General features: G+C 36.3%; 2 protein-coding genes across 2 annotated transcripts; one reads left to right on the forward strand and one right to left on the reverse strand.

Moving 5' to 3' along the window:
- Window positions 1-944: 944 nt before the first annotated feature.
- LOC131635210 (uncharacterized) lies at window positions 945-1,883 on the forward strand. Its single transcript, XM_058905813.1, has one exon. It carries the CDS (start codon window positions 945-947, stop codon window positions 1,881-1,883), a length of 939 nt encoding a protein of 312 aa, XP_058761796.1.
- A 10,296-nt stretch (window positions 1,884-12,179) lies between these two features.
- On the reverse strand, window positions 12,180-16,391 carry LOC131635213 (uncharacterized). Its single transcript, XM_058905816.1, has 2 exons — window positions 15,765-16,391; window positions 12,180-12,873 (listed from the first exon to the last, which is right to left on the reverse strand). Exons 1-2 carry the CDS (start codon window positions 16,048-16,050, stop codon window positions 12,503-12,505), a joined length of 657 nt encoding a protein of 218 aa, XP_058761799.1. The 5' UTR covers window positions 16,051-16,391; the 3' UTR covers window positions 12,180-12,502.
- Between the last annotated feature and the right edge of the window lie 2,674 nt (window positions 16,392-19,065).

Below are 19,065 nucleotides of genomic sequence, written 5' to 3' on the forward strand. Positions count from 1 at the left end.
TGAATACAAATCAGAGTAGAGAGAAACACACAAAAGCTTTGTACACGCAGTTCGGTCAAATTACCTACGTCTGCGACTATATAGTAGTTATAGTTCCTTTTTGTTATGTCTTGTGGATTGCATATTGATTAAAGTATTACAAGCCATATATATATATATATATATATATATATATAATACGTGGTTTTAAATTATCTAAAATCCTAATCCCTAATTTCTCTCAACAAACAATTATCTTTACCCATAATTATCTCAACAATATGAGTCACTCTCTCAACAACCTATAATTATTTCAACAACTCATAATTATCTCAACAATATGAATTATACTCTCAACAACCCATAGTTATCTCAACAACCTTGATTATCTCAACAATATGAGTCATATTCAACACATACACAATCTCTTATAATGAAAAGTCATGTATAAATCATCTAAATATTTATGAAAATGAACTTCTATTGTACTTGGAAAATTAGAAAACCTAAAGCTCAGTATTAGCTTACACTATTAGTTTATTGCTATTGCCTAGGTAGTTATTGACATGTGTCTTGTTTTCATTAGCTATAGCTGCTTGTATATAAAATATGGTTCACTCATATTGTAAGCTTATCTAAATAATAAGAATTTCACTTTCATCTTTCTCTTAGTTTCGTTTTTCACTTGCTTTGAATGTAACAGAATTCTGTTACATCTTCTTCTTTCTTTGGCACCATTCATGGAGTGTGAGTTCACATCCTCCATTGTTGATATGGTATCAGAGCTAATACAGCTCTGGTAGCCATTGTTGCACCGATCTTCTTTATCTCTTCGTTTAACACCTTTGTGTTTTCTCCTTCGTGCTTGTTCACGATTCTTGATTCGTATTTCTTGATTTTCTGTGAGTTGTATTCATCCTCTCGCATCTCTGTGCTTCACGTTCCTTTTCTTCCTCTTTTCAACAATGGCATACCAACAGTTCGCTGATTTTTCCACGAATTCAACAAATCCCTTCTATCTCCATCCAAATGAAAATCCTGCATTGATATTGGTTTCTCCCCTCCTTGACGATAAGAACTATCATAGTCGGGCTAGGTCTATGCACATTGCCTTGATTTCCAAGAACAAGGATAAGTTCATTGATGGATCTCTTGGTAAACCACTGGTTTCTGATCCTCTTTATGCGCCATGGATTTGTTGCAATACGATGGTGCTTTCTTGGATTCATCGTTCTATTTATGAGTCAATTGCAAAGTCAGTTCTTTGGAGTGATAATGCTGCAGATGTTTGGAAAAATTTGCATATCCGATTCTCTCATGGTAATATCTTCCGCGTCTCTGATCTTCAGGAAGACATCTACAAGCTTCGCCAAGGTAATCTTGATGTCTCCAATTACTTTACTCAGCTGAAAGTTTTATGGGATGAACTGGAAAATTATAGACCTATTCTTGCTTGTTCATGTGCCATTCCCTCTTCTTGTGGAGCTGTTGCATCATATAAGCATTATCGTGCACAAGATCAGGTGATTCGATTTCTCAAATGTCTAAATGAGAAGTTTACCCACTCCAAATCTCAAATCATGATGATGAATCCTATGCCTGACATAGACAAATCATTCTCTCTGATTATTCAGCAAGAAAGAGAGCTCAATAGTTCCAATTCTTCTTTGGTCAAGGCATCATCGAATCCTGAAGAGATTACTACTATTTGCCAAGTTCAGGCATCTTCTGGTAATTCTCATAGCAAACCTGGTCAGAACTCCTCTAAAGGAAGAATTCAAGGTTATGGTAAAGGCCACAATCGTGTTTGCACACATTGTGGTAGGACCAATCACACAGTGGAAACATGTTTTCTCAAACATGGCTATCCACCATGTTTCAAGACTAAGGGAAAGTCTCCATAGCCACACAACAGCACCCAGTCCAATGCCACCATTAATGTTATTTGTGAAGCACCCCAACAGGATTCTTCTACATCTCCATGTAGCTTCACTCAAGAGCAGTACAACAATATCCTTGAGCTGTTACAACAATCAAAACTTAATTCCCAAGTCAACTCTGTGTCCACATCTCCCCTAGCCATGAATTCTCATTCCTCCACCACTCTTGGTAAGTCCTCTAAACTCTGGATCTTAGATACAGGAGCAACAGATCACATAGCATATGACATTCATGTTTTTAGTAATTGTATCAATATCATTCCTATACATGTGAATTTGCCTGATGGATCACATCTTACAGCATCTATGTCTTGTACTGTTGCTATTTCCTCTACTTTGACCATTCATAATGTTCTCTATATTCCCTCTTTCCATGTTAACCTTATATCCATTGCCAAACTAGCTAGTGATAATGACTGTTTTGTTCACTTTAAAGCTGATAACTGTCAAATCATGCAGAATCATTCCAAGGCAATGATTGGTACAGCTAAGCTCCAAAGAGTATTATATGTCTTGGATGCTATCAACCAATCTTCAGCTTACACTTCCACCACCACTGATAGTTTCCATTTATGGCATCTAAGATTAGGACATATCTGATATAGGAATGCAATATATTTCAAAGTTTTTTCCTTTTATACCATGTAAAACTCATAATGTACCTTGTGATTCTTTCCACTATGGTAAACAAAGAAAATTGCCATTTTCTCATAGTGTATCTCATTCTATTGCCCCTTTTGAATTGTTGCATGCTGATGTATGGGGTCCTTACTCTACCATTTCTATGTTAGACCATAGATATTTTCTTACATTGGTAGATGGCTATAGTAGATATACTTGGGTAATCTTCCTCAAAACAAAAGATCAAACCAAAAACAGTTTAATCCAGTTTGTAGCCTATATAGAAAATCAATTCAAATCCTCACTCAAATGTCTTAGGTCTGATAATGGTACTGAATTCATGTCTCTATCTACTTTTCTTGTGTCTAAAGGTATCCTTCACCAAACCACATGTGTTGAAGCACCTCAACAAAATGGGGTTGTTGAAAGAAAACATCAACATATTTTGAATGTTGCAAGATCACCGTACTTTCACTCTAACATTCCCCTCACCATGTGGAACTTTGCAGTTCAGCATTCCATCCACTTGATTAATAGGATACCTTCCCCCTTGTTGAAATTTAAATGCCCTTATGAATTGATCTTTGCTCAGCCTCCCTCCCTCATTCACTTAAAGATTTTTGGTTGCCTTTCTTATGCTACAACCCTACAATCACATAGAACAAAGTTCTCTCCTAGGGCTAGAAAGTCCATATTCTTAGGTTTCAAAGATGGAACTAAGGGTTATATTCTGTATGACTTGCAGAGTTGATCAGTGTATTTTGATACACGATCCTCTATGTTTATACTTTTACATTTCCATGTTTTATTTTGGTTATTTTTCCCTTTTAATGTGTTTTTATAATTTAGTTTATTTTTATACTTATTTGATTTTCGTACTTAATTTTCAGCTTTAGCAGCTTTCACGAAAACGATCATAACTGGAGTTTGAGGAATCCGATTGAGGCGTTCTAATAATCGCCGGAAAGCTAAGAGAGAGAGCTACGACTTTCATGTTGGAGTCGAAGTCAGATTCGGAGCCTATATTTCCCAGATTTTTGTTTTAAGTTGCAGCCTTAGTTTGTTTTAATTTTGGTCAATTGTGGGCCGGGTTCTGGATGTTTTTGACCCAATTGGGTTATTATGACCCGGATTTTCTTTTGTCTTCTCTTTAGTCTAGGTCTGGCCGTACAGCTACGATTCACTTTTACACTATTCACGAAAAAATACTCTGAGTTCTGTACGATTTCATGGAGAACTAATTCGTCTGAGTCGATCTACCGTGTTCAGGTTCTAATACTATGAGATTACTATAGTTTTACAATTTAATTTCTATTCCTTTCAATGATATTTTGTATTCTTGTATGCTTAATTCAATTGTATGAAATATATTGATTCAATTTGGTTGATTGTATGATCCTAACATAGACGATGTTTGCTTAATTCGTACCGTGTCTGATCGATCGTGTTTGCTTAATTCATGATAATTTATCCCGTTTGCTTAATTCGGACATTAGGATCGCACATCTCGCAAACCTCACCGCGCTTGTCATTGAGTTTGCATCCAAATAGGATTAGAATCCGCTTAGGATAGTGAAGTTATAGTAATCGATGATTGGTAGGAACTGAATCGGTAGATTGGCTTATCCCATAATCACTTATTTTCACAACAGCTTATTCTTAGAATCACTTATTTTAAGAACTTTTTCTAATTCGACCATCAAACCAAATCCCCCAATTCGATTTCAGTTAGTAATAACAAGAATCCTTGAGACGATATTCGAGTCAATTGTCGCTGTACTACGGTTTTGAAAAACAACTCGTTTTGATCCGCGCGCGACAGCGGATCAAATTGGCGCCGTTGCCGGGGATTCTTGTTATTATTAATCGTTTTTAGAGTCATAGGTTTAGTGTTCTCGCGTTTAGGTTGTATTTTCCTTACGGTTTTGGCCAGTCCGCGTATAGAGTCGAAAAAAAAACGGTTTTTTTGGAAAATTGAGTCTGATCGATAATCTTTTTTTCCTATTGGGAGCAGAAAAATTGTGCGATCAATACTCCCTTACTCTAGAAGAGTAAGGGAATTCGACCCCAAATCGCCAAATTCATCGTTTTTCTATTTTTAATGAATTTTTTACTGTTTTCATAGAGTCGAAAAAATCCAAAAAAATTTCCAAAATTCTTTTTTGTCTTAATTAGATTAAATGTTGTGTTTTTATATTTTTATGAATTTATTTTAATCGTTTTTCTTCTTTCTATTTGTTTCTGCCTGTTCGGGACATAGTTGGTATTTCTGTGTTTGTTGATAATATGGCTGAACAAAGAACTTTGACACAGTTGGCTGTCAATAATATGAACTATAATGGTTTATGTATTGACTATCCTGCGGCTGATGCACCTTTTGAATTGGAATATGGTTTAACACATTTGTTGCCTAGGTTTAATGGTTTTGCAGGTGAGGATCCGTATAAGCATTTGAATGAATTTCAGGTTGTGTGCTCTGCACCTTTTGAACCTTCACTAGAGGATATTGTCAAACAAATGGCTGCAAATAATATTCAGTATCAACAGCAAGTAGATTCTACTCTCCAGACTTTGCAAACACAGATTGGACAGCTTGCCACTTTGATGAATTCGATGCAGCAAGCTCAAGGATCAAACCAACAATCTTTAGAAGAGCATTCTGTTTTTCAAATAGAGTTGCCTTCTGAAACTGTTGATAATACTTGTACTGATTTGTTTGCAGATGATTTTCCATCATTGTCTGATTTTGATGATGTTTACTCATGTTCTGATTGTACTGACACTAACATTTGTGTTGTATGTGCTGAGATTGATGCTGCCTTGCAGGGTAACATATTTACTACAGGTGAAGTTCTTATCGATGAAGCTGTTCATGCAGCTGATACTCTTGACATCACGGCAACCTCAAGCACTCATTCCATTGAGCAGCCACCTTCCCCCGAGCTGAAACAACTTCCTGAAAATTTGAGATACGCTTATTTAGAGAGCAATAAAAAACTCCCGGTTGTAATTTCTTCTAACCTTGATTTTGATCAAGAAAATAAGCTATTGCAGGTTTTGAAGAATCATAAGAAGGTGATTGGGTGGACATTGGCCGACATTTCCGATATTAGCCCGTCCATGATTTTGCATAGGGTCTCAGTTGAAGGGGAAGATGAAACAAAAGTAGGGAGGCAGCCCCTAAATCTTTTTATCTTTAGTGTTGTGGAAAAGATCACGTGCCCATTCAACACTTTTATTTATCGAAGATTCTTCTTTGATCCTGGAATAAAAGGCGAAGGCTTTAATAAAAATTTCAAGTTCAATGGACATTACCCAAAGCTACTCCATGAGAGTCCCACTTTTAAAGAAGAGAATGTAGAAGATCCTTCACTAGAAAAGGCTGCTTATGTGATCACCTATCCTCCTTGACCATGCGGGTGTGTTCTTTCCTTTCTCTCCCTCTTACTTTAATATTTATGTCTTTTCATTGAGGACAATGTATGTCTTAAGTGTGGGGGAGGGAATCATTTATTTGTTTTGTTTTCTTTCAATTTTTTATTTGTTTTTGTTAGTATTTTGTTTAATTTCAATCAATAAAAAAAATTCATCTTCTTGAAAGTTTTGGGCTACAGACTGATTTGAGTCGAGTTTGCGGAAACTTGGGAAAAATTCACAAGATCGGTATCGTTCTAACACCGTAAGTCTCCTGCATATGGAAATTGATTTGAATTTGTTATTATGTTTTAGCCTTAATTTCTCATTCTTTGACAGCTCTTGAGTAGTTTATTTCAGCAGTCGGCACCATCTCTCACACACTTTACGTAGGGAAGCCGATGAATATAAGTGAGTGTTCCGAAAAAAAAAGAAAAAGGAAATGCACCTTCTAAGTTTGGTGACCCTCATCCGGTCTATTAACCCAACGGTTGTGGAACCTTCAAAAGAAAAAGTTGAAAATAAGACTCTTTGTTAGTTGGTTCAGCGGTTTCTGGTGCTGAACTTGGTAGGGCGGATTACGGTCCGATCCCCCGCAACTACAACTGAGTAAGCAAAGGGTTATGCCACGTAAGTACCAGAACCCCGTGCAAAAAAGGATCAGAGTCACTAACCGGTCGTCCTGCTATAAGTGTGTGGAGATAACGGGCTTAATGTGATTGCGCCTGAATGAAAAAGAGCAAAAAGAATGAGTAAGTTAGGCTATGGTATAATAATATGATTTGAATTGGTTTGTGTATTTAGGAGGCTTATGTTTGCATATTTGTGGTTAGTGTTCTTACGATATCCTTAGTGTGCAAGATTAGTACCTGTCGATGCAAACTTACCCGAAGAAGAGTTATAGCCTAGAATGAGTAACTAATGATGTATTTGTGCGTTCCTTATTTTGTTGTTCAGTTTGCTCGGAGTGCAAAAGTTCAAGTGTGGGGGAATTTGATCAGTGTATTTTGATACACGATCCTCTATGTTTATACTTTTACATTTCCATGTTTTATTTTGGTTATTTTTCCCTTTTAATGTGTTTTTATAATTTAGTTTATTTTTATACTTATTTGATTTTCGTACTTAATTTTCCGCTTTAGCAGCTTTCACGAAAACGATCATAACTGGAGTTTGAGGAATCCGATTGAGGCGTTCTAATAATCGCCGGAAAGCTAAGAGAGAGAGCTACGACTTTCATGTTGGAGTCGAAGTCAGATTCGGAGCCTATATTTCCCAGATTTTTGTTTTAAGTTGCAGCCTTAGTTTGTTTTAATTTTGGTCAATTGTGGGCCGGGTTCTGGATGTTTTTGACTCAATTGGGTTATTATGACCCGAATTTTCTTTTGTCTTCTCTTTAGTCTAGGTCTGGCCGTACAGCTACGATTCACTTTTACACTATTCACGAAAAAATACTCTGAGTTCTGTACGATTTCATGGAGAACTAATTCGTCTGAGTCGATCTACCGTGTTCAGGTTCTAATACTATGAGATTACTATAATTTTACAATTTAATTTCTATTCCTTTCAATGATATTTTGTATTCTTGTATGCTTAATTCAATTGTATGAAATATATTGATTCAATTTGGTTGATTGTATGATCCTAACATAGACGCGTTATGTTTGCTTAATTCGTACCGTGTCTGATCGATCGTGTTTGCTTAATTCATGATAATTTATCCCGTTTGCTTAATTCGGACATTAGGATCGCACATCTCGCAAACCTCACCGCGCTTGTCATTGAGTTTGCATCCAAATAGGATTAGAATCCGCTTAGGATAGTGAAGTTATAGTAATCGATGATTGGTAGGAACTGAATCGGTAGATTGGCTTATCCCATAATCACTTATTTTCACAACAGCTTATTCTTAGAATCACTTATTTTAAGAACTTTTTCTAATTCGACCATCAAACCAAATCCCCCAATTCGATTTCAGTTAGTAATAACAAGAATCCTTGAGACGATATTCGAGTCAATTGTCGCTGTACTACGGTTTTGAAAAACAACTCGTTTTGATCCGCGCGCGACAGCGGATCAAGAGTCATAGTGTTTTTGTGTCTAGGAATGTCATCTTTTATGAAAGTCATCTTCCCTCTAAAGATTCCTCTACACCCTCTACTTCCAACCCTAGTACTACCATTGACAGCTATCCCCTTTCTGATGAATTTCCCCAATCACATTCTCCCACAAATACTACTGACCTGTCCCTTTCTCTTTATAATAGTAGTACTTATGGTACTTCTGCCAGCTCATATGTCCCATCTAGTTCTCTTCCTCCTCTTGTTCCACCTCATCCTAATATTCAAATTTCTCCTTCTCCTTCTTTATCCAGTGGTTCTCCCAATGATGTTATACTTCTCCCAGCAGATAATCATAACTCCCTTAGTCCTTCTACGGATACTTACCATAACCATACTTCACCCCTAGCTTCTAGTCCTTCTTTCTCTTCTTCTTCTGATGAGTCATCCTATTATACTGAGCACTCCATCTCAGTTGATAATTTCGTTCCCTTAAGACAGTCCACTTGAGCCTCTCATCCCCCAAGCTACTTAGCAGACTATCATTGTTACCTTGCATCTCATGATACATGTGCATCTCATCATAATAAACAAAATATAATTCATCTTATATCTTCTGTTTTTCATACCATAAATGCTCTCCTTCATATAAACACTTTTGTTGCTCCATCGCATCCAATCCTGAACATAAATCATATAATCAAGCCATTAAGTATGATTATTGGAAACATGCCATGGATATTGAGCTACAAGCTCTTGCAGAGAATCATACATGGGATATAATAGATCTTCCTTCTGGGAAACGCCCTATTGGATGCAGATGGGTTTACAAAGTGAAATACAAAGCTGATGGGTCCATTGAGAGACATAAGGTCAGGTTAGTGGAAAAAGGTTATACACAACTAGAGGGTGTGGATTATTTTGACACATTCTCACCAGTTGCAAAGCTAACTACTGCGAGGGTTCTTCTTTCCATTGCTGCCATCAAGGGTTGGCACTTGGAACAACTTGATGTCAACAATGCTTTTCTTCATGGTGATCAACATGAAGAAGTGTATACGACTCTTCCACCTGGCCTACTTTCCTCTAACCCATCTCAAGTGTGCAAATTGCTCAAGTCTTTGTATGGTTTAAAGCAAGCTAGCAGACAATGGTATTCAAAATTATATTCTTATCTTATCTCTATTGGCTATAAACAATCTCAAGCTGATCATTCACTCTATGTCAAAGAATCCAATTCTGTTTTTACAGCTTTATTAGTTTATGTGGATGATATTGTGTTAGCAGGCTCTTCTTTTTCTAATATTCAACGGGTCAAGCAATTACTCCATCACACTTTCAGGATCAAAGATCTTGGCAGACTCAGATTTTTCCTTGGTTTTGAGATTGCTAGAACCACAGATGGTATTTTTATGAATCAGAGAAAGTATACTTTAGAACTTCTTGAGGATAGTGGTCTGCTAGCCTCCAAACCATCTGCTGTGCCATTTGATCCCAACCTTAAACTCTCCTTTACTGAAGGTCCACCTTTAGATGATCCTTCCAGCTATAGAAGATTAATTGGCAGATTAATCTACCTTACTAACTCTAGACTTGATATCTCTTATGTTGTCCAACATCTAAGTCAATATGTCTTTTCTCCTTTGCTACCTCATTATCAAGCTGCTATTCGAGTGCTCAGGTATCTCAAATCTATGCCTGCTAAATGACTCTTTTTTTCTGCATCCAGTCAGTTGAAAATATCAACTTTTGCTGACTCTGATTGGGCCAGGTGTCCTGACACTAGGAAGTCAGTTACAGGATTTTGCATCCTTTTAGGATCCTCTCTTTTGTGTTGGAAGTCTAAGAAACAAAATATTGTTTCTCGATCCTCCACTGAGGCTGAATATAGGGCCCTTGCTTCCCTTACTTGTGAGCTTCAATGGTTGCAGTATCTTCTTCATGATCTTCAAATTAATCTGCCTCAGCCTGCTGCTGTCTTTGTGACAGCAAGTCTGCCATTTATCTTGCACACAATCCCACTTTTCATGAACGCAACAAGCATATAGAGATTGATTGTCATGTGATCCGTGAGAAGATACACTCCAAGCTCATTCATCTTCTCCCTATATCCACTACTGATCAGTTGGCTGACATGTTCACCAAGCCTCTCCATTCTCCAACTTTATCTACCATCTTGGACAAGTTAGGACTTTTCTAGTATCCACAGTCCAACTTGAGGGGGGATATTAGCTTACACTATTAGTTTATTGCTATTGCCCAGTTAGTTATTGACATGTGTCTTGTTTTCATTAGCTATAGCTGCTTGTATATAAACTATGGTTCACTCATATTGTAAGCTTATCTGAATAATAAGAATTTCACTTTCATCTTTCTCTTAGTTTCGTTTTTCACTTGCTCTGAATGTAACAAAATTCTGTTACATCTTCTTCTTTCCTTGGCACCATTCATGGAGTGTGAGTTCACATCCTCCACTGTTGATACTCAGAGTCCAAAATAGTTAGAAGAAGTGGTCAAGCTTCTTCTGCTATCGGTGCTCCATTGGCTGCAATGCTTTCTTCTCACAAATTATTAATGCCAACAATAAAGAACTATGATGATTTATCTATGTTGTTTATGATGATTGATGACAACATGGTTAAAGTGAATGAGAGAGAAATTTATAAGTCCCACGTCATTTTCTTTGGATGAAGTAATACCAGTGTTTATATAGCTTTTTCATGTATTGTTCATTGACATGTTGGATACTAGGCTTAGGCTAAATCATAATTGGTCTTTGAAAAATATTAATAAGTAAATAAATTATTCTAGTCAATATTGTCAACTTATTCAATAAAAAAAATATTAATAAATAAATTATCCTAATCAATATTGTCAACTCATAAAAATAATTTTTTTTCCTAATTATCACTGTCAATATTTTAATTATTTTAATTAATTTCTAAAAAAAACATAATTAAAAATATCAATTTATTCACTAAATAAAAAATATTGATAAATAAATTATCTTAATCAATATTGTCGACTCATAAAAAATAAAAATTTATCCTATTTATCAAAGCCACATCTGTAAAATTGAAAGGGGGCCAACCAAATTTCAAGTGATGTAAAGTTCGTAGACGAAAAAAATTGAGTTTTAAAATTGAGGGATTAAAAATTAAAAAACTTTAAACTAGAGGGATCAAAAGTACATTTAAGTCTATATTAAAATCATAGATGATTTTTCACTGGCTTCATTTGCAATAAAATACTTAGCGTATCATTATTGCAAACATTTTCATGAATAAGAATATATGGTGTTTCGGACTGCCTCGATAGCTAGGCATGGCCCGATGCACTCCTGCTCCTAGGACGACCCAATATCCTTAGCCCAATCACCTAAGGGCAGTAGGAACGACATCTCCCCTGCCCTATTGTCAGGCTCGCTTCCCTTCGTGTCGAGGACAACTCACCATCTATGTACTCGACCATATCAGCATCTGCGTCAGAAGCAAGACATGCATCCTGCTCCCCGTCGAGGAGCAGAACAACACTTGCTCGTTAAGCACCCCTGTCGACCAGGAACGTCCCTCTGCCCGACCAACGGCTAGTTTCGGGCATTCTCCCAGGATTCCTAAGTTTACTCTTAGAATCCTGACAGTCACGCATTTTGGGCCTAGACCCACGATCCAGCCCAAAACACGGACCAATAGTCAAGCGTTAGAGGCATTATATAAACCCTCTCATTGAAGAGGGACGGGTAACATAATTTCAAACCCTTAAAACATTAAAAAGTATATGTGCTCTTACTTAATCGTCGGAGTACCTTGCAGGTACACCCCCTCCTTGTCATCTCCAACACTATGTAGACGTCTCTGGCCCATTTGATTCTGAGCATGATTGTTCATCAAAACCGGCTTCAACGAACTCGTGTTAAGTGTCTCTTAATACATGCCATGATGCATTATATCAAACACAATTTCTATCTTATGTGATCTTAGATTTCAACTTTTTTTCACATTGGGAGAAAAGTACATCTGTTGGGAGAAACCCAATTTCTATTTATGCATTTTTTGTTTCTGTTTTTTTGTTTTTTTTTACCTGGGTGGCTATTCTAATTCATAATTGGGTTAAAATTAGGCATGATTTGGAATAGAAAGATGCAGCCTAGGGCACAATTATAGAGATGAAACTCAACATACTTTTTCCTAATCCATGACATGTATTTGTCCCACCAATAACCCTAGAACTAAAATGTATCCATCCAAACCAAACCAAAGAAGAAAAAACTTAGATGGCCAATTGTTAAGAACCAATTTCATAACAAAATGTTGAACAAACTGAGAGGACTGCAAAATCTGTTATCATTCACAGGGAGAACCAAAAAAAAAAAAAAAAACCTTCTTTCATTTGTTAAATAAAGAAGATTTTGCAACAAAACCAGGGATGATTCTCGTTAGATCGCTCTCCTCAAAACATTGTTTTTTTTTATAGTATTTCAGTCTTTCCTCAACTCTTATGTCCCATTGCTTGAGCTTGAAGATTTTGGTTGTCTTCCAAGAGTCTGTCATATTCAAGTAGTAAATCAGCGGCTTGTTTTTGGAGGGAAGCAACGTGAGCTTCGGCCGTCTCAACTTTCTTGTCTTTCTCTTCGGACTCCATCTTCACCTTCTTCATACCTTCTGATAGAGTTGAAAGTTCTTTCTTCAGTTGCTTTAGCTCCTTTGAGGCTTTCTCTTCCTTTTCTTTGAGCTCGACGGTTTCTTTTTTGAGATTTTCTACTTCTTCTTTTGAAGCTCCCATGTTATTCCTTAAATTAATAAGTTTTTGGAGATAATGGTGCATACGGTCAATAAGGAATCCGAGGAATAATGTAAAACCTGCAAGATTAAATTAATTCAGTCAAGACAACAATAATCTCTAACTCACGATGTAATCTAGTCGAACACTCAAATACAATGAGAGCAAGCAGACAAAACCAAGATTGTTCACAACTTGCTGCATTTTGAATGTTATGGTGATAGATAGAACAAATACAATAACAAATACAAATAACAAAATCAAGATATTCTATATGCAACCACCCGACCAGAGTACACAAACATAGCGTCACAATTAAAAAACGATAGAAAAATCCAATGTTGGAAATTCCATCTTAATTGCAGTTCCCCTAACCGCCTTATTGGCGGAAAATTTGGAATGCCTTCATTGCAGCATCCATCTCTTTCATTCTGCAGGGTGTAATGGGGTGGGTTTAGTCCTGCATCGCCGAAAGATATGGCCTTTGTAGTGCTTCTAACTTGTAAGAGCGAAGGATGGTGGTATGGGATTTAGGATCCCTTCGTGGAAGTTAGATTCAACTCGATAGAGCTAAGTTTTAGCTCATCAGAGTAGGGTTCATTTACTTCACTGGCATATGTTGGGCTATCAAACCAGAAACATGGATCAAAATTCAAAATTGAAGGACAGATTTGCAAATCACAATAAAGGTTCACAAATCAGCACACACAAGAGTGTAAAAATTCAAAATAGGTGGATGAAATAGGAAATCACATGATTCAAAATTGCTATATGCCTATTACGCAGTTCGATACAAATACAATGCTACACAGATTCGGGAAGTTTTTTAAGATAAAGTATCTAACTAGATCCTTCTAAGAGTCTGCTAACAATGTGAAATCGGTATCAATAGAAAAGTCATGAAAAAATTGACAAATGAATAGAATAAGTAGATCCATTACATGGTTGAAAAAACACTATCTTGGACAAGGTTCCACCACTTGGGTAGACATTAAGCCAGTGTGCCTCCGAAGTGCAATGGGGGTCGCTTGTCTAGGACATGGGCCATCTGGGTCAGCCATTGATCTCGTTCAGGTAAGTATGTTGCAACGTTAGTGTAGAAGGTTATTTTATACCCTTTCTTTCGTCAACAACTTTCAGTTAGTTAGGACTCGACTACACTATATAATATAACAAACTCTAGCTGCTTTCGACGGGGAACTCTACCGTTAAGTATAACCATATAATGTATCATATCTTTATTTATTCAAATACCTTAAACTTCGGCCCATATCTATATTGGTTAATTCATCACAAAAATAACTTTCCGGTTTAAAGCTTTCTTATCTCCGCAATATTACCATGATAAACTATTATGGAAAATTATAAAATATTTTTTTTGCGTGGATATAATATAATTTAGTGATAAAGAAAACCACAATAACAAAATCAAATTATTCTATAAACAATCACCAGACCAGGACACACAAACATAGCATTGCAAATCCAAAAAGAAAGATTAAGTCACTTGTGGAGATTCCTCCTTAATCGCGGACCATCCCTAGCTGCCTTAGTTGCAAAAAATATGGACTGTCTTCATTGTAGTCTCCACTCCAGCACTTGTGCAGGGTGTAATGGAGTGTGTTTAGTCCCACATTGCCTAAAAGCATGGCCATTCTAATGCTTGGAAGAGTGTTACAAGTTCAAAATCAATGGACACATTTACAAATCACAAGGTACAAAATTACTAAAGAGTGAAGGATGGTGGTTTCTGGGTTCCGCTTGTGGTATCGGTGCCAAATAAGGCAGAGTAATAAATTTAGATGACTAATGAAATAAAGTATGCCGATTACAGATTAGTTGGTCAAAAAAGGTGCTTTTAATATGTCAATTTCTAATAGCAACTTAATAATGACTGGTAAGTTCAGTATTGTCAAGTATAGGCCATCGCAGTTTTTTGGCTCGCTGCCATGGCCAAATTGATGGCGGCACCGTACGCAAATATGGCATGCCATATGTCGGCCAAATGTCGTATTTTTGGCTCTCTCCCATTGGCTCGCATCGGTAACACTGAGTACGTTACATTTTTCTGAAACAAGTTCAATAAAAGAGCAAAAACAACTTATGCATACATGTTTTCGCAGCATGACAAAAAACCGCAGACCTACAAGACACCCTAGACCCTAGAAAATTGTTCCTTTATCTTTCATGAAATGGTTTAAGTAACAGAGTAGTCAATCCTAGATAGCGGCGCAGAGCGGCCAGCTCCAAAAGTGGGATAGTGGGAATAGCATATAGCAGAATGACCGCTATTTGACCATTTATTGGAAAAATTGCATATAATAATTATAAACAAATAGAGTTAAGGGAACGGAAGAACTGAAGTGCAGAAACAACCATGAAGGAAGGTTAAGGTTGAGTCTCGATTCAAATTTGTTTGAAAAATCCAAAATAACCCTTAAAATGTTTTAAATTTAAGGGTAATTTTGGTTTTTCAGAGGGGAAAAGAATAGCGGGCCAGAAAACGCTCCGGACCAGGATCCGCTCTGCTCCACTATCCTTCTATTAACCCTATAGTGGCTGCCAAAGTGTTCTGCACCACTAAGGCTCTTCCCATAGTGGCCGGCCTACGCTCAGCAATAGCCCTATAGCACCGCTACAAAATCTCTGGACGTGGCTACAAAATCGCCCCAATTGCATCTTACATCAACCTAAACAACTGCATTGTTTAAAAGTTGCTTTCATTCAAGAACAACCAATTGACCATTTCTCGTTAGTTTAGTTTAAAACTAACAGAAATGGTCAGCAGAAAAGTGTCTAAGAAACTAATCAAATCAACTAAGCTTCTACTTAGGCTCAAACAAAAAGAAGGGTCAAGTAAAAAAAAACACATCAACACTTCTTTCTAACACTTCAAAATTAACTAACCTTAGCAACATAAGAGCTATAAAAAAAAATGCAAATGACAGAGATGAAAGGAGCATGAACTTACCAAGGAGTGAAGCCTCAAGCAAGTGAGTTCTCCAAAGAACTTGATCCATAGGCGACATAGTCCCAAGCTTAGCACCTTTGTTCTGGATCTTAACAATACTCATAAGACTAGAAAGCAGAATCACAAACATTGTGCCAGCAATCGTTTTAACCGTAGCTGGAACCTTCCCCGTCTTGAACAGATCCAAACTCTTCATCACAAGATCCCTCAATGGACCTATCTTTACCAACATAAGAAAGGCCATAACACCCTCCGCAAAAATCACTAAAAACAACAACTGAATCATCCTTTTTTTTTTCCTACTTCACTGAAATTGCCAAAAATCTTAACTTTTTCCAAATGGGGTTTTGTACACAAAGAAAAAGAACCCTCTTCACAACACACTCAGAGGGACCCTTTTATGATTTCACTGAAACTGGGACACTAGACAATGACCCAGATGAATTATAAAACTAAAAAACGATATATGACTTGAAAGTTTGAGTCTTTACAGATTATTATATGCATTAACTTGAAGGGAAAGACTCAAAATTCTAATTTGGAAGAACTGCGGAGAGAGAGAGAGAGAGAGAGAGAGAGAGAGAGAGAGAGAGAGAGAGAGAGAGAGGGGGTTTAAAGGCTTTTTAAGTGAGTTGAGACTTGAGAGTGTAAATTGAAAAAACTAATGAGAACAGAACAAGGTACTAAAGTATACGGAAACAGGGTCAAGTTGGTCAATAACACCGGTTATATGTCTGAAAAAGGATGTGGATCCTTTGAGAAAAGCAAAGAGCAACATTGTATCATATTACATTTTTTTTTATAAAAAAAAAAATTATAGTAGAATTTTATTTCTACTATAATTTTTTGGCTCCAAAAAAATTTAGAGGATTGTTTATTGCATTCTTAATGGTGCTCATGCACCTTTGTAATATATATATATATATATATATATATATATATATATATATATATATATATATATATATATATATATATATATATATATATATATATATATATATATATATATATCACATTCATAGTCACACTCTTATTTTTCTAAAAATTAATACGAAGATGCAACTCCATAACAAATATGAAAATATACTTTTGGACGAATTTTTAGTCTAATACGCGTGAAACCCACCCTCTAAGCCAAAGGAAGAGATGTGCGTGAAAATTCCTAAATCTATCATTTTTCAACTTTGCTCAAAATTTCTATTACTTTGCGCCTAATCCAAGAGGTTTATCAATCGCTACTCACGTTCATTCAAATCCAAGAGGTTTAATTTCTCACATTTGGTAAGTTTTCTCATTTTCCTCACTTTTTATTTTTGATGCATGCATTACTAAATAGGTTGTTTAAGGTACATTAGGTTGTAGTTAGACTTCTAATATGTAGAATAATGAAGTATGCATTTACATTTGAAGCATATGGCATAAGGCATTTTTGTGTTTCCTGCCATTTCCATGTTTCAGGAAAATACAAAAGTGTATTTCCGTACTTTCTTTAAATTTGATTTTCCTGAAATACGAAAGGCACTTCTTTATTTTCCCTGCATTGTTTGAATTTGTATGTTTTGGTTGCATTGTTTGATTATATCATTTGGGTTTAACTTTGTCGGCTTTGTCTGTTTTTGTCTGGTTTAAATACAAGTTAAATGACTAACAACTAAGAACGACTGAGTCACGATAGAGTGTCCCAGCATGCATTTGTTTGCAAGGAGAGAGCCCGGCCCTCGCGACCACCAGTTGGTGCCAGTTCATTTGATGCGGATGCGTTCACTTTTGAAATTCAGGAGTCTCCGACTTCGTCTTCCCGAAGGAAGGTGTCACTTGTTGTTGTCCAGAAAGCGTCACCATTCCATGCTAATGCACTTGTTGATGATGATGTCGTTCATTGATAACACGTAATTATATCGTATATTAGGCTCGATTATAACATAAATTGTTTCATTATTTTATTATAATTATATTTTATTACGATATTATGCTGGTATTTCTGTTGTTTCAGGTATTTTATTCATGCAAGAAGTATTTGCAAAAGGAGAAGAAATGGATTCAAAAAGTACAAATAGCAAGATGGGAGGTAAGAAGAAGAAAAGAAATAAACAATGAAAAGGCCCAGTCCACGAAAATAGTGGAGACGCCCGTCTCCAAGGCCCACACCAAGTGGGAGACGCACGTCTCCAGTCCATGCCACGTCACCATTTCCTGAGACGCCCGCCCCCATCTTTTTCTCCACAAAAGGCGCCTGCCTCCATGCCAAAAGAGACGCCCGTCTCCAAAGGATGGGGGGACTCGCCACTTAACCATTTCCTCCACTATTTTCGTGGACAATTCCAAGTCTTCCTATATTTTCTCAACTTCCCACACCATGATCTCCACTACTTCTCACATGATGCTGAAAGTAACTTCCACTGCCATTCACTATAAAAAGAGTCTGAGCATTCATTTGAAAGTATCCAAGTTTTAGGCGCGGAAGCGCTGTTCATAGTTTTCGGATGCGGATTTCATACTACCCAAACCCGCATCCGAAATATCGGGTGGCACCCAAATCCAAATCCAAATCCAGTCAACTCGGGTTCGGGTGCGGGTGGATCCCGCGGGTCTGGGTCTGCTTGCCATCCCTAAGCATTACGAGTCTCTCTTTCCTAGTTACCTCATTAAGTTGATATTTAACCACCGTTAAACAAGTAATAATCACACATCACATCTTCTGAACACTTCATAATGAATATTCTTATTTACTTCTGTCCATATCTTCTTCATATAAGATTTTTATTATATTAATGCAATTTTCGATGTTATGGGACATTGATAAAAATGTCCAAAATAATTTTTGCTGATAATAAAAAAAATTGGTTATTATATACTGCAATATAAAAAATATCAATCGAGAAAATAAATTTATTATTATTACCTTTATATTAATCTATCAAAAATAATTTTGTGATTTCATCGATAAAATTTCGTTATGAACAAAGACTATTTTAAAATTTTAAGCGGGTAAAACTACACTTTATTGGAGAGAACTTCAGAAAGAAAAAGTATTTTTATTTTATAATTCTATCATGAATAATTTTGTTATTCTTTCATTAAAATTTCATTACAAAAGGGGTTGTTTCAAAAATTAAGGAGGCTAATTTTGCCGAACGTTAAAGAGGTTGAAATCAATATTTTTAGAAAATTTTATTGTGAATCACTAATGAAATAAAAATCTAAAAGTATTCTGAGCATAACTCGAACTTACTGATATAAATATTATTTAATTTTATATCTGATCTTAATATATTATAGATGTGCGAATTTATTATAA

This window comes from Vicia villosa, unplaced genomic scaffold, assembly GCF_029867415.1.
Source record: "Vicia villosa cultivar HV-30 ecotype Madison, WI unplaced genomic scaffold, Vvil1.0 ctg.001445F_1_1, whole genome shotgun sequence".
Classification (NCBI taxonomy): Eukaryota; Viridiplantae; Streptophyta; class Magnoliopsida; order Fabales; family Fabaceae; genus Vicia; species Vicia villosa.